The 16,807-nt window shown below is 47.9% G+C and overlaps 1 protein-coding gene across 1 annotated transcript in view; it reads left to right on the forward strand.

Annotated features, from left to right (window-relative positions):
• The window catches only part of LOC306767843 (serine/threonine-protein kinase D3-like), a gene marked incomplete at its 3' end in the record, with an annotated part of 422,350 nt that overhangs the window by 371,515 nt on the left and 34,028 nt on the right, over positions 1 to 16,807 (forward strand). Inside the window, exons 11-16 of the mRNA XM_079255977.1 lie at positions 8,673 to 8,725; positions 9,267 to 9,339; positions 9,435 to 9,541; positions 9,615 to 9,776; positions 9,949 to 10,047; positions 10,134 to 10,401. Coding sequence (XP_079112103.1) covers positions 8,673 to 8,725; positions 9,267 to 9,339; positions 9,435 to 9,541; positions 9,615 to 9,776; positions 9,949 to 10,047; positions 10,134 to 10,401 — 762 coding nt within the window. The remainder of the gene's footprint in view (positions 1 to 8,672; positions 8,726 to 9,266; positions 9,340 to 9,434; positions 9,542 to 9,614; positions 9,777 to 9,948; positions 10,048 to 10,133; positions 10,402 to 16,807) is intronic.

Below are 16,807 nucleotides of genomic sequence, written 5' to 3' on the forward strand. Positions count from 1 at the left end.
TCTACCTGTACATTTACCTTTACGTCTACCTGTACATTTACCTGTACGTCTACCATTACATTTACCTGGACGTCTACCTGTACGTCTACCTGTACATTTACCTGTACATTTAGCTATACGTCTACCTGTACATTTACGTGGACGTCTACCTGTACGACTACCTGGACGTCTACCTGTACATTTACCTGGACGTCTACCCGGACGTCTACCTGGACGTCTACCTGTACATTTACCTGGACGTCTACCTGTACATTTACCTGGACATCTACAGGTAAATGTACGTCTACCTGTACATTTACCTGTTTGTCTACCTGGACGTCTATCAGTACATTTACCTGTACGTCTACCTGTATGTCTCCCTGTACATTTATCTGGACGTCTACCTGTACGTCTGCCTGTACATTTACCTGGACGTCTACCGGGACCTTTACCTGGACATCTACCTGTACGTCTACCTTGACATTTACCTGGACGTCTACATGTACATTTACCTGGACTTCTACCTGTACATTTACCATTACATCTACCTATAGATTTACGTTTAAGTCTACCTGTACATTGACCTGTATGTCTACCTGGACATTTACCTGGACGTCTACCTGTACATTTACCTGGACTTCTACCTGTACATTTACCTGTACATCTGCCTATAGATTTAACTGTACGTCTACCTGTACATTTACCTGTACATCTACCTGGACATTTACCTGGACATCTACCTGTACGTCTAGCTGTACATTTACCTGTATGTCTACCTGTACATTTACCTGGACGTCTACTTGTACATTTACCTGGACGTGTCCCTGGACGTCTAACTGTACATTTACCTGGACGTCTACCTATATGTCTACCTGTACATTTACCTGGACGTCTACCTGTACATTTACCTGTACGTCTACCTGTACGTCTACCTGTACATTTACCTGGACGTCTACCTTTACGTCTACCTGTACATTTACCTTTACGTCTACCTGTACATTTACCTGTACATTTACCTGGACGTCTACCTGTACATTTACCTGTACGTCTACCTGTACATTTACCTGTACGTCTACCTGTACGTCTACCTGTACATTTACCTTTACGTCAAACTGTACATTTACCTGTACGTCTACCTTTACATTTGCCTGTACGTCTACCTGTACATTTACCTGTACGTCTACCTGTACATTTCCCCGTACGTCTACCTGTACATTTATCTGGATGTCTACCTGTACATTTACCTGGACGTCTACCTTTATGTCTACCTGTACATTTACCTTTACGTCTACCTGTACATTTACCCTTTACGTCTACCTGTACATTTACCTGGACGTCTACCTTTACGTCTACCTGTACATTTACCTTTACGTCTACCTGTACATTTACCTGGACGTTTACCTTTACGTCTTCCTGTACATCTACCTGTACGTCTACCTGTACATTTACCTGTACATTTCCCTGTACGTCTACCTGTACATTTACGTGGACGTCTACCTGTATCTTTACCTAGACATCTACCTGTACATTTACCTGGACATCTACAGGTAAATGTACGTCTACCTGTACATTTACCTGTTCGTCTACCTGGACGTCTACCAGTACATTTACCTGTACATTTATCTGGACGTCTACCTGTACGTCTACCTGTACATTTATCTGGACGTCTACCTGGACGTAGTCCTGTACATTTACCTGGACGTCTACCTTTACATTTACCTGGACGTCTCCCTGTACGTCTACCTGTACATTTACCTGTACATCTACCTATACATCTACCTGGACGTCTACCTGTACATTTACCTGTACATTTACCTGGACGTCTACCTGTACATTTACCTGTACGTCTACCTGGACGTCTACCTGTACATTTACCTGGACATCTACAGGTAAATGTACGTCTACCAGTACATTTACCTGTATGTCTCCCTGTACATTTATCTGGACGTCTACCTGGACGTCTACCTCTACATTTACCTGGACGTCTACCTGTACATTTACCTGGACGTCTCCCTGTACGTCTACCTGTACATTTACCTGTACATCTACCTATACATCTACCTGGACGTCTACCTGTACATTTACCTGTACATTTACCTGGACGTCTACCTGTACATTTACCTGTACGTCTACCTGTACATTTACCTGGACATCTACAGGTAAATGTACGTCTACCAGTACATTTACCTGTATGTCTCCCTGTACATTTATCTGGACGTCTACCTGGACGTCTACCTCTACATTTACCTGGACGTCTACCTGTACATTTACCTGGACGTCTACCTGTACATTTACCTGGACTTCTGCCTGTACATTTATCTGGACTTCTGCCTGTACATTTACCTGTACATCTGCCTATAGATTTAACTGTAACTCTACCTGTACATTTACCTGGACGTCTACCTGTACATTTACCGGCACATCTACCTATAGATTTACCTTTACATCTACCTGTACATTTACCTGTACATCTACCTTTACATTTACCTGTACGTCTACCTTTACGTCTACCTGTACATTTACCTGGACGTCTACCTGTACATTTACCTGTACATCTACCTGTATATTTACCTGGACATCTACCTGTACGTCTAGCTGTACATTTACCTGTATGTCTACCTGTACATTTACCTGGACGTCTACATGTACATTGACCTGGACGTCTCCCTGGACGTCTACCTGTACATTTACCTGTACGTCTACCTGTATGTCTCCCTGTACATTTATCTGGACGTCTACCTGTACGTCTACCTGTACATTTATCTGGACGTCTACCTGGACGTCTACCTGTACATTTACCTGGACATCTACCTGTACGTCTACCTGGACATTTACCTGGACGTCTACCTGTACATTTACCTTGACGTCTACCTTTACGTCTACCTGTACATTTACCTTTACGTCTACCTGTACATTTACCTGTACGTCTACCTGTACATTTACCCTTTACGTCTACCTGTACATTTACCTGGACGTCTACCTGTACATTTACCTGTACGTCTACCTGTACATTTACCTGTATGTCTACCTGTACATTTACCCGTACGTCTAACTGTACATTTACCTGGACGTCTACCTTTACGTCTACCTGTACATTTACCTTTACGTCTACCTGTACGTCTACCTGTACATTTACCTGTACGTCTACCATTACATTTACCTGGACGTCTACCTGGACGTCTACCTGTACGTCTACCTGTACATTTACCTGTACATTTAGCTATACGTCTACCTGTACATTTACGTGGACGTCTACCTCTACGTCTACCTGGACGTCTACCTGTACATTTACCTGGACATCTACAGGTAAATGTACGTCTACCAGTACATTTACCTGTACGTCTACCTGTACATTTACCTGGACATCTACCTGTACGTCTACCTGGACATTTACCTAAACGTCTACCTGTACATTTACCTTGACTTCTACCTGTACATTTACCTGTACATCTATCTATAGATTTAACTGTACGTCTACCTGGACGTCTACCTGTACATTTACCTATACGTCTACCTGTACATTTACCTGGACGTCTACCTGTACATTTACCTGTACATTTACCTGGACATTTACCTTGACGTCTACCTGTACATTTACCTGGACGTCTACCTGTACATTTACCTGCACGTCTACCTATACGTCTACCTGTACATTTACCTGTACATTTACCTGTACGTCTACCTGTACGTCTACCTGTACATTTACCTGGACGTCTCCCTGGACGTCTACCTGTACATTTATCTGGACGTCTACCTATACGTCTACCTGTACATTTACCTGTACATTTACCTGTATGTCTACCTGGACATTTACCTGGACGTCTACCTGTACATTTACCTGGACTTCTACCTGTACATTTACCTGTACATCTATCTATAGATTTAACTGTACGTCTACCTGGACGTCTACCTGTACATTTACCTGTACGTCTACCTGTACATTTATCTGGACGTCTACCTATACATCTACCTGTACATTTACCTGTACATCTACCTTTACATTTACCTTGACGTCTACCTTTACGTCTATCTGTACATTTACCTTTACGTCTACCTGTACATTTACCTGTACGTCTACCTGTACATTTACCTGGACGTCTACCTGTACATTTACCTGTACGTCTACCTGTACATTTACCCGTACGTCTACCTGTACATTTATCTGGACGTCTACCTGTACATTTACCCGTACGTCTACCTGTACATTTATCTGGACGTCTACCTGTACATTTACCTGTACGTCTACCTGTACATTTACCCGTACGTCTAACTGTACATTTACCTGGACGTCTACCTTTACGTCTACCTGTACATTTACCTTTACGTCTACCTGTACATTTACCTGTACGTCTACCTGTACATCTACCTGTACGTCTACCATTACATTTACCTGGACGTCTACCTGTACGTCTACCTACACATTTACCTGTACATTTAGCTATACGTCTACCTGTACATTTACATGGACGTCTACCTGTATATTTACCTGGACGTCTACCTTTACATTTACCTGGACATCTACAGGTAAATGTACGTCTACCTTTACATTTACCTGTTCGTCTACCTGGACGTCTACCAGTACATTTACCTGTACATTTAGCTGTACGTCTACCTGTACATTTACGTGGACGTCTACCTGTATATTTACCTAGACGTCTACCTGTACATTTACCTGGACATCTACAGGTAAATGTACGTCTACCTGTACATTTACCTGTTCGTCTACCTGGACGTCTACCAGTACAGTTACCTGTACATTTATCTGGACGTCTACCTGTACGTCTACCTGTACATTTATCTGGACGTCTACCTGGACGTAGTCCTGTACATTTACCTGGACGTCTACCTTTACATTTACCTGGACGTCTCCCTGTACGTCTACCTGTACATTTACCTGTACATCTACCTATACGTCTACCTGGACGTCTACCTGTACATTTACCTGTACATTTACCTGGACGTCTACCTGTACATTTACCTGTACGTCTACCTGGACGTCTACCTGTACATTTACCTGGACATCTACAGGTAAATGTACGTCTACCAGTACATTTACCTTTATGTTCACCTGTATGTCTCCCTGTACATTTATCTGGACGTCTACCTGTACGTCTATCTGTACATTTACCTGGACGTCTACCTGTACATTTACCTGGACGTCTACCTGTACATTTACCTGGACTTCTGCCTGTACATTTACCTGTACATCTGCCTATAGATTTAACTGTAACTCTACCTGTACATTTACCTGGACGTCTACCTGTACATTTACCTGCACATCTACCTATAGATTTACCTTTACATCTACCTGTACATTTACCTGTACATCTACCTTTACATTTACCTGGACATCTACCTGTACGTCTACCTGTACATTTACCTTGACGTCTACCTTTACGTCTATCTGTACATTTACCTTTACGTCTACCTGTACATTTACCTGTACGTCTACCTGTACATTTACCTGGACGTCTACCTGTACATTTACCTGGACGTCTACCTGTACATTTACCTGTACGTCTACCTGTACATTTACCTGTATGTCTACCTGTACATTTACCCGTACGTCTAACTGTACATTTACCTGGACGTCTACCTTTACGTCTAGCTGTACATTTACCTTTACGTCTACCTGTACGTCTACCTGTACATTTACCTGTACGTCTACCTTTACATTTACCTGGACGTCTCCCTGTACGTCTACCTGTACATTTACCTGTACATCTACCTATACGTCTACCTGGACGTCTACCTGTACATTTACCTGTACATTTAGCTATACGTCTACCTGTACATTTACGTGGACGTCTACCTGTACGTCTACCTGGACGTCTACCTGTACATTTACCTGGACATCTACAGGTAAATGTACGTCTACCAGTACATTTACCTGTACGTCTACCTGTACATTTACCTGGACATCTACCTGTACGTCTACCTGTACATTTACCTTTACGTCTACCTGTACATTTACCTTTACGTCTACCTGTACATTTACCTGGACGTCTACCTGTACATTTACCTGTACGTCTACCTGTACATTTACCTGTACGTCTACCTGTACATTTACCTGGACATCTACCTGTACGTCTATCTGTACATTTACCTTTACGTCTACCTGTACATTTACCTGTACGTCTACCTGTACATTTACCTGTACGTCTACCTGTACATTTACCTGGACGTCTACCTGTACATTTACCTGGACGTCTACCTGTACATTTACCTGGACGTCTACCTGTACATTTACCTGTACGTCTACCTGTACATTTACCTGTATGTCTACCTGTACATTTACCCGTACGTCTAACTGTACATTTACCTGGACGTCTACCTTTACGTCTACCTGTACATTTACCTTTACGTCTACCTGTACGTCTACCTGTACATTTACCTGTACGTCTACCATTACATTTACCTGGACGTCTACCTGTACGTCTACCTGTACATTTAGCTATACGTCTACCTGTACATTTACGTGGACGTCTACCTGTACGTCTACCTGGACGTCTACCTGTACATTTACCTGGACATCTACAGGTAAATGTACGTCTACCAGTACATTTACCTGTACGTCTACCTGTACATTTACCTGGACATCTACCTGTACGTCTACCTGGACATTTATCTAAACGTCTACCTGTACATTTACCTGGACTTCTACCTGTACATTTACCTGTACATCTATCTATAGATTTAACTGTACGTCTACCTGGACGTCTACCTGTACATTTACCTATACGTCTACCTGTACATTTACCTGGACGTCTACCTGTACATTTACCTGTACATTTACCTGGACATTTACCTTTACGTCTACCTGTACATTTACCTGGACGTCTACCTGTACATTTACCTGCACGTCTACCTATACGTCTACCTGTACATTTACCTGTACATTTACCTGTACGTCTACCTGTACGTCTACCTGTACATTTACCTGGACGTCTCCCTGGACGTCTACCTGTACGTTTATCTGGACGTCTACCTATACATCTACCTGTACATTTACCTGTACGTCTACCTGGACATTTACCTGGATGTCTACCTGTACATTTACCTGGACTTCTACCTGTACATTTAGCTGTACATCTATCTATAGATTTAACTGTACGTCTACCTGGACGTCTACCTGTACATTTACCTGTACGTCTACCTGTACATTTATCTGGACGTCTACCTATACATCTACCTGTACATTTACCTGTACATCTACCTTTACATTTACCTGGACATCTACCTGTACGTCTACCTGTACATTTACCTTGACGTCTACCTGTACATTTACCTGGACGTCTACCTGTACATTTACCTGGACGTCTACCTGTACATTTACCTGTACGTCTACCTGTACATTTACCCGTACGTCTAACTGTACATTTACCTGGACGTCTACCTTTACGTCTACCTGTACATTTACCTTTACGTCTACCTGTACGTCTACCTGTACGTCTACCTGTACGTCTACCTGGACATTTACCTAAACGTCTACCTGTACATTTACCTGTACATTTAGCTATACGTCTACCTCTACATTTACGTGGACGTCTACCTGTACGTCTACCTGGACGTCTACCTGTACATTTACCTGGACATCTACAGGTAAATGTACGTCTACCAGTACATTTACCTGTACGTCTACCTGTACATTTACCTGGACATCTACCTGTACGTCTACCTGGACATTTACCTAAACGTCTACCTGTACATTTACCTGGACTTCTACCTGTACATTTACCTGTACATCTATCTATAGATTTAACTGTACGTCTACCTGGACGTCTACCTGTACATTTACCTATACGTCTACCTGTACATTTACCTGGACGTCTACCTGTACATTTACCTGCACGTCTACCTATACGTCTACCTGTACATTTACCTGTACATTTACCTGTACGTCTACCTGTACGTCTACCTGTACATTTACCTGGACGTCTCCCTGGACGTCTACCTGTACATTTATCTGGACGTCTACCTATACGTCTACCTGTACATTTACCTGTACATTTACCTGTACGTCTACCTGGACATTTACCTGGACGTCTACCTGTACATTTACCTGGACTTCTACCTGTACATTTACCTGTACATCTATCTATAGATTTAACTGTACGTCTACCTGGACGTCTACCTGTACATTTACCTGGACGTCTACCTATACGTCTACCTGTACATTTACCTGTACGTCTACCTGGACATTTACCTGGACGTCTACCTGTACATTTACCTGGACTTCTACCTGTACATTTACCTGTACATCTATCTATAGATTTAACTGTACGTCTACCTGGACGTCTACCTGTACATTTACCTGTACGTCTACCTGTACATTTATCTGGACGTCTACCTATACGTCTACCTGTACATTTACCTGGACGTCTACCTGTACATTTACCTGTACGTCTACCTGTACATTTAGCTGTACGTCTACCTGTACATTTACGTGGACGTCTACCTGTATATTTACCTGGACGTCTACCTTTACATTTACCTGGACATCTACAGGTAAATGTACGTCTACCTGTACATTTACCTGTACTTTTACCTGGACGTCTACCTGTACATTTACCTGGACATCTACCTGGACGCCTACCTGTACATTTACCCTTTACGTCTACCTGTACATTTACCTGGATGTCTACCCGGACGTCTACCTGAACATTTACACGAACGTCCACCTGTCTCCTCAGAGGATGCCTCCATCAGCATATCCGTGTACAACTCTCAGATAGAAAAAAACGTGGTGAGTTCTACTGAGTTTCTATTGACTGAATCTGATTCCTCAACTTGAGAATAAAACTGTTTTTGTCTGAACCATGGAGACGATAAAACAAACGGAGACCATCAGGAAACCAACTGGATCAGACGGTTTTCTTGCTGTTTATACAGGATGATCTGAAGGAGGAAAGATCCAGTTCCACAGACTGGTTTAGAAATCTGTTCCTGATTGAGTTTCCAGCCCAATCGTGATACTTTTAATCGGAATAATTACTGGTCAGGTTTTCATTCTCCATGTTTCAGAAAAACAATATTTTCCTCTTTTTAACTCAATGCAACTTCCAGTTTCATCCTTTTTTTTCTTTTTTTTTTTTCTTTTTAAACATTTTATTCATTTTAATTCTTTGTAATTTTAATTTGATTATTTTCTTTTGTTTGACATAATTTTAGCTTTAACTTTTCATTTTTATTAATTGTAGTTTTAATATTGAATTATTAATTGTAATTCTTTGTTTTTACTTTAATTGAAATTTATTGATTTGGAACATTCTGCTTTTTTTCTGCAGGACATCAGTTCCGTGTACCAGATCTTCGCTGACGACGTCCTCGGGTCCGGACAGTTTGGGATCGTCTATGGAGGCAAGACCTTTCTGCCATTTCCACGTTAACATGCTAATCTGTTCGATCCTCTGCCGAGTGTCAGATACATAACTCCATCTTGCTCTTCTCGGCAGGGAAACACAGGAAAAGCGGCCACGACGTCGCCATTAAAATCATCGATAAGATGAGGTTTCCCACCAAGCAGGAGAGCCAGCTGAGGAATGAGGTGGCCATCCTCCAGGTATGTCCTCACCTGCTGAAGACCCGATGAAGGGAAGATAATCTGACCCTCCTCTTCCTCCTCTGTCCCACAGAACCTCCACCACCCGGGAATCGTGAACCTGGATTGCATGTTCGAGACCCCTGAGCAGGTGTTCGTGGTAATGGAGAAGCTCCACGGAGACATGCTGGAGATGATTTTATCCAGCGAGAAGAGCCGACTCCCCGAACGCCTCACCAAGTTCCTGGTTACGCAGGTCAGTAGAGACCAGAGCCATCGTCCAATCAGGATTCAATATGCAGAAATACATTTTTGATTTCTGCTCAGCTGGAGACCAGATGAGGGTTAAACCGTGGAATCAAACCAACCAATGAGGAGGCAGATAGAGAAGGAAACAGATCATGTGATGTAAACCCGGTCTCTCCTAGATCCTGGTGGCTCTGAGACACCTTCACTTCAAGAACATCGTCCACTGTGACCTGAAGCCCGAGAACGTGCTGCTGGCCTCAGCCGAGCCTTTCCCTCAGGTCAGAACCAAGACCAAGACCAGATCTAGAACCAGACCAAGCTCCGTTGATCCCAGGTCTGGGTTCTAACAGAACTTGATTTCCAGGTGAAGCTGTGTGACTTCGGCTTCGCTCGGATCATCGGGGAGAAGTCATTTCGGCGTTCCGTGGTTGGCACGCCGGCCTACCTGGCCCCCGAGGTCCTGCGGAGTAAAGGCTACAACCGGTCTCTGGACATGTGGTCTGTGGGCGTGATTGTCTATGTTAGCCTGAGTGGGACGTTTCCCTTCAACGAGGACGAGGACATCAACGACCAGATCCAAAACGCTGCATTCATGTATCCGCCCAACCCTTGGAAGGAGATCTCTGAGGAAGGTGAGATCATCATCCGTTCTTGCAAGACAAGTCAGCAACAGACAGCTGCGGTAAAAACCACGTCATGGTTCAGAACCTGATCCAGTCCTGATCCAGTGGTGACGCGTCACGTCCTGATCCAGTGGTGACGGGTCTTGATCCAGTGGTGACACGTCCTTATCCAGTAGTAACGCATCCTGATCCAGTAGTAACGCATCCTGATCCAGTAGTAACGCATCTTGATCCAGTGGTGTCGGGTCCTGAGCCAGTAGGGTTGGGTCCTGATCCATTTGCGACGGTCCTGATCCAGTTCTGACGCATCCTGATTCAATGGTGAGGGGTCCTGATCCAGTAGTGACGCGTCCTGATCCAGTCATGACGGTTCCTGATCCAGTGGTGAGGGGTCCTGATCCAGTGGTGACGGGTCCTGATCCAGTGGTGTCGCGTCCTGATCCAGTCGTGACGTGTCCTGATTCAGTGGTGACGGTCCTTATCCAGTTGGGACCGGTCCTGATCCAGTGGTGACGGGTCCTGATCCAGTGGTGAGGGGTCCTGATCCAGTGGTGTCGCATCCTGATCCAGTCGTGACGTGTCCTGATCCAGTGGTGACGGGTCCTGATCCAGTGGTGACGGGTCCTGATCCAGTGGTGACGGGTCCTGATCCAGTGGTGACGGGTCCTGATCCAGTGGTGTCGCGTCCTGATCCAGTCGTGACGTGTCCTGATTCAGTGGTGACGGTCCTTATCCAGTTGGGACCGGTCCTGATCCAGTGGTGACACGTCCTGATCCAGTCATAAAGGGTCCTGATCCAGTGGTGACGGGTCCTGATCCAGTGGTGACGGGTCCTGATCCAGTCATAAAGGGTCCTGATCCAGTGGTGACGGGTCCTGATCCAGTCAGTGGTGACGGGTCCTGATCCAGTCATAAAGGGTCCTGATCCAGTAGTGACGGGTCCTGATCCAGTGGCGACGGGTCCTGATCCAATGGTGACGGGTCCTGATCCAGTAGTGACGCATCCTGATCCAGTGGTGACGGTCCTTATCCAGTTGGGACCGGTCCTGATCCAGTGGTGACGGGTCCTGATCCAGTCATAAAGGGTCCTGATCCAGTGGTGACGTGTACTGATCCAGTCATGACGGGTCCTGATCCAGTGGTGACAGGTCCTGATCCAGTGGTGACAGGTCCTGATCCAGTGGTGACACGTCCTGTTCCAGCATAAAGGGTCCTGATCCAGTGGTGACGGGTCCTGATCCAGTCATAAAGGGTCCTGATCCAGTCATGACGTGTCCTGATCCAGTGGTGACAGGTCCTGATCCAGTGGTGGGGGGTCCAGATCCAGTGGTGACAGGTCCTTATCCAGTCGTGAGGGGTCCTGATCCAGTCCAGTGGTGTCCTGATCCAGTGGTGACAGGTCCTTATCCAGTCGTGAGGGGTCCTGATCCAGTGGTGAGGGGTCCAGATCCAGTGGTGACAGGTCCTGATCCTGTGGTGACAGGTCCTGATCCAGTCCTGAGGGGTCCTGATCCTGTGGTGACGCGTCGTTATCCAGTAGTAACGCATCCTGATCCAGTAGTAACGCATCTTGATCTAGTGGTGACGGGTCCAGATCCAGTGGTGTCGGGTCCTGAGCCAGTAGGGATGGGTCCTGATCCATTAGCGACGGTCCTGATCCAGGTCTGACGCATCCTGATTCAATGGTGACGGGTCCTGATCTAGGGGTGACGGGTCCTGATCCAGTAGTGACGCGTCCTGATCCAGTCATGACGGTTCCTGATCCAGTGGTGACGTGTACTGATCCAGTGGTGTCGCGTCCTGATCCAATCAGTGGTGATGGGTCCTGATCCAGTCATAAAGGGTCTTGATCCAGTGGTGACGGGTCCTGATCCAGTGGCGACGGGTCCTGATCCTATGGTGACGGGTCCAGATCCAGTAGTGACGCATCCTGATCCAGTGGTGATGGTCCTTATCCAGTTGGGACCGGTCCTGATCCAGTGGTGACACGTCCTGATCCAGTCATAAAGGGTCCTGATCCAGTGGTGACACGTCCTGATCCAGTCATAAAGGGTCCTGATCCAGTGGTGACACGTCCTGATCCAGTCATAAAGGGTCCTGATCCAGTGGTGACGGGTACTGATCCAGTGGTGACGGGTTCTGATGCAGTGGTGACGCGTCATGTCATGATCCAGTGGTGAGGGGTCCTGATCCAGTAGTGACGCGTCCTGATTCAATGGTGACGAGTCCTGATCTAGTGGTGACGGGTCCTGATCCAGTAGTGACGCGTCCTGATCCAGTCGTGAGTCGTCCTGATCCAGTCATGACGGTTCCTGATCCAGTGGTGACGGGTCCTGATCCAGTTCTGACGCATCCTGATTCAATGGTGACGGGTCCTGATCTAGTGGTGACGGGTCCTGATCCAGTAGTGACACGTCCTGATCCAGTCGTGAGGCATCCTGATTCAGTCATGACGGTTCCTGATCCAGTGGTGACGGGTCCTGATCCAGTGGTGACGGGTCCTGATCCAGTGGTGTCGCGTCCTGATCCAGTCAGTGGTGACGGGTCCTGATCCAGTCATAAAGGGCCTTGATCCAGTGGTGACGGGCCCTGATCCAGTGGCGACGGGTCCTGATCCTATGGTGACGGGTCCTGATCCAGTAGTGACGCATCCTGATCCAGTGGTGATGGTCCTTATCCAGTTGGGACCGGTCCTGATCCAGTGGTGACACGTCCTGATCCAGTCATAAAGGGTCCTGATCCAGTGGTGACACGTCCTGATCCAGTCATAAAGGGTCCTGATCCAGTAGTGACGCATCCTGATCCAGTGGTGATGGTCCTTATCCAGTTGGGACCGGTCCTGATCCAGTGGTGACACGTCCTGATCCAGTCATAAAGGGTCCTGATCCAGTGGTTACACGTCCTGATCCAGTCACAAAGGGTCCTGATCCAGTAGTAACGCATCTTGATCCAGTGGTGTCGGGTCCTGATCCATTAGCGACGGTCCTGATCCATTAGCGACGGTCCTGATCCAGTTCTGACGCATCCTGATTCAATGGTGACGGGTCCTGATCTAGTGGTGACGGGTCCTGATCCAGTAGTGACACGTCCTAATCCAGTCATGACGGTTCCTGATCCAGTGGTGACACGTCCTGATCCAGTCAGTGGTGACGGGTCCTGATCCAGTCATAAAGGGTCTTGATCCAGTGGTGACGGGTCCTGATCCTATGGTGACGGGTCCTGATCCAGTAGTGACACATCCTGATCCAGTGGTGATGGTCCTTATCCAGTTGGGACCGGTCCTGATCCAGTGGTTACACGTCCTGATCCAGTCATAAAGGGTCCTGATCCAGTGGTGACGGGTCCTGATCCAGTGGTGACGGGTCCTGATCCAGTCATAAAGGGTCCTGATCCAGTGGTGACACGTCCTGATCCAGTCATAAAGGGTCCTAATCCAGTGGTGACGTGCACTGATCCAGTGGTGACGGGTCCTGATCCAGTGGTGACGGGTCCTGATGCAGTGGTGACGGGTCCAGATCCAGTGGTGTCGGGTCCTGGGCCAGTAGGGACGGGTCCTGATCCATTAGCGACGGTCCTAATCTATTAGCGACGGTCTTGATCCAGTTCTGACGCATCCTGATCCAATGTTGACGGGTCCTGAACCAATGTTGACGGGTCCTTATCCAGTTCGGACGGGTCCTGATCCAGTGGCGACGGTACATGATCCAGTGGTGACGGGTCCTGATCCAGTGGTGACGGGTCCTGATCCAGTGGTGACGGGTCCTGATCCAGTGGTGTCGCGTCCTGATCCAGTCGTGACGTGTCCTGATTCAGTGGTGACGGTCCTTATCCAGTTGGGACCGGTCCTGATCCAGTGGTGACACGTCCTGATCCAGTCATAAAGGGTCCTGATCCAGTGGTGACGGGTCCTGATCCAGTGGTGACGGGTCCTGATCCAGTCATAAAGGGTCCTGATCCAGTGGTGACGGGTCCTGATCCAGTGGTGACGGGTCCTGATCCAGTCAGTGGTGACGGGTCCTGATCCAGTCATAAAGGGTCCTGATCCAGTAGTGACGGGTCCTGATCCAGTGGCGACGGGTCCTGATCCAATGGTGACGGGTCCTGATCCAGTAGTGACGCATCCTGATCCAGTGGTGACGGTCCTTATCCAGTTGGGACCGGTCCTGATCCAGTGGTGACACGTCCTGTTCCAGCATAAAGGGTCCTGATCCAGTGGTGACGGGTCCTGATCCAGTCATAAAGGGTCCTGATCCAGTGGTGACGTGTACTGATCCAGTCATGACGGGTCCTGATCCAGTGGTGACAGGTCCTGATCCAGTGGTGACAGGTCCTGATCCAGTGGTGACAGGTCCTGATCCAGTGGTGACACGTCCTGTTCCAGCATAAAGGGTCCTGATCCAGTGGTGACGGGTCCTGATCCAGTCATAAAGGGTCCTGATCCAGTGGTGACGGGTCCTGATCCAGTGGTGTCGCATCCTGATCCAGTCATGACGTGTCCTGATCCAGTGGTGACAGGTCCTGATCCAGTGGTGAGGGGTCCAGATCCAGTGGTGACAGGTCCTTATCCAGTCGTGAGGGGTCCTGATCCAGTCCAGTGGTGTCCTGATCCAGTGGTGACAGGTCCTTATCCAGTCGTGAGGGGTCCTGATCCAGTGGTGAGGGGTCCAGATCCAGTGGTGACAGGTCCTGATCCTGTGGTGACAGGTCCTGATCCAGTCCTGAGGGGTCCTGATCCTGTGGTGACGCGTCGTTATCCAGTAGTAACGCATCCTGATCCAGTAGTAACGCATCTTGATCTAGTGGTGACGGGTCCAGATCCAGTGGTGTCGGGTCCTGAGCCAGTAGGGATGGGTCCTGATCCATTAGCGACGGTCCTGATCCAGGTCTGACGCATCCTGATTCAATGGTGACGGGTCCTGATCTAGGGGTGACGGGTCCTGATCCAGTAGTGACGCGTCCTGATCCAGTCATGACGGTTCCTGATCCAGTGGTGACGTGTACTGATCCAGTGGTGTCGCGTCCTGATCCAATCAGTGGTGATGGGTCCTGATCCAGTCATAAAGGGTCTTGATCCAGTGGTGACGGGTCCTGATCCAGTGGCGACGGGTCCTGATCCTATGGTGACGGGTCCAGATCCAGTAGTGACGCATCCTGATCCAGTGGTGATGGTCCTTATCCAGTTGGGACCGGTCCTGATCCAGTGGTGACACGTCCTGATCCAGTCATAAAGGGTCCTGATCCAGTGGTGACACGTCCTGATCCAGTCATAAAGGGTCCTGATCCAGTGGTGACACGTCCTGATCCAGTCATAAAGGGTCCTGATCCAGTGGTGACGGGTACTGATCCAGTGGTGACGGGTTCTGATGCAGTGGTGACGCGTCATGTCATGATCCAGTGGTGAGGGGTCCTGATCCAGTAGTGACGCGTCCTGATTCAATGGTGACGAGTCCTGATCTAGTGGTGACGGGTCCTGATCCAGTAGTGACGCGTCCTGATCCAGTCGTGAGTCGTCCTGATCCAGTCATGACGGTTCCTGATCCAGTGGTGACGGGTCCTGATCCAGTTCTGACGCATCCTGATTCAATGGTGACGGGTCCTGATCTAGTGGTGACGGGTCCTGATCCAGTAGTGACACGTCCTGATCCAGTCGTGAGGCATCCTGATTCAGTCATGACGGTTCCTGATCCAGTGGTGACGGGTCCTGATCCAGTGGTGACGGGTCCTGATCCAGTGGTGTCGCGTCCTGATCCAGTCAGTGGTGACGGGTCCTGATCCAGTCATAAAGGGCCTTGATCCAGTGGTGACGGGCCCTGATCCAGTGGCGACGGGTCCTGATCCTATGGTGACGGGTCCTGATCCAGTAGTGACGCATCCTGATCCAGTGGTGATGGTCCTTATCTAGTTGGGACCGGTCCTGATCCAGTGGTGACACGTCCTGATCCAGTCATAAAGGGTCCTGATCCAGTGGTGACACGTCCTGATCCAGTCATAAAGGGTCCTGATCCAGTAGTGACGCATCCTGATCCAGTGGTGATGGTCCTTATCCAGTTGGGACCGGTCCTGATCCAGTGGTGACACGTCCTGATCCAGTCATAAAGGGTCCTGATCCAGTGGTTACACGTCCTGATCCAGTCACAAAGGGTCCTGATCCAGTAGTAACGCATCTTGATCCAGTGGTGTCGGGTCCTGATCCATTAGCGACGGTCCTGATCCATTAGCGACGGTCCTGATCCAGTTCTGACGCATCCTGATTCAATGGTGACGGGTCCTGATCTAGTGGTGACGGGTCCTAATCCAGTCATGACGGTTCCTGATCCAGTGGTGACGCGTCCTGATCCAGTCAGTGGTGACGGGTCCTGATCCAGTCATAAAGGGTCTTGATCCAGTGGTGACGGGTCCTGATCCTATGGTGACG

The sequence above is a fragment of the Telmatherina bonti genome (assembly GCF_933228915.1).
Source record: "Telmatherina bonti genome assembly, chromosome: 16".
In the NCBI taxonomy this organism is placed as follows: domain Eukaryota; kingdom Metazoa; phylum Chordata; class Actinopteri; order Atheriniformes; family Telmatherinidae; genus Telmatherina; species Telmatherina bonti.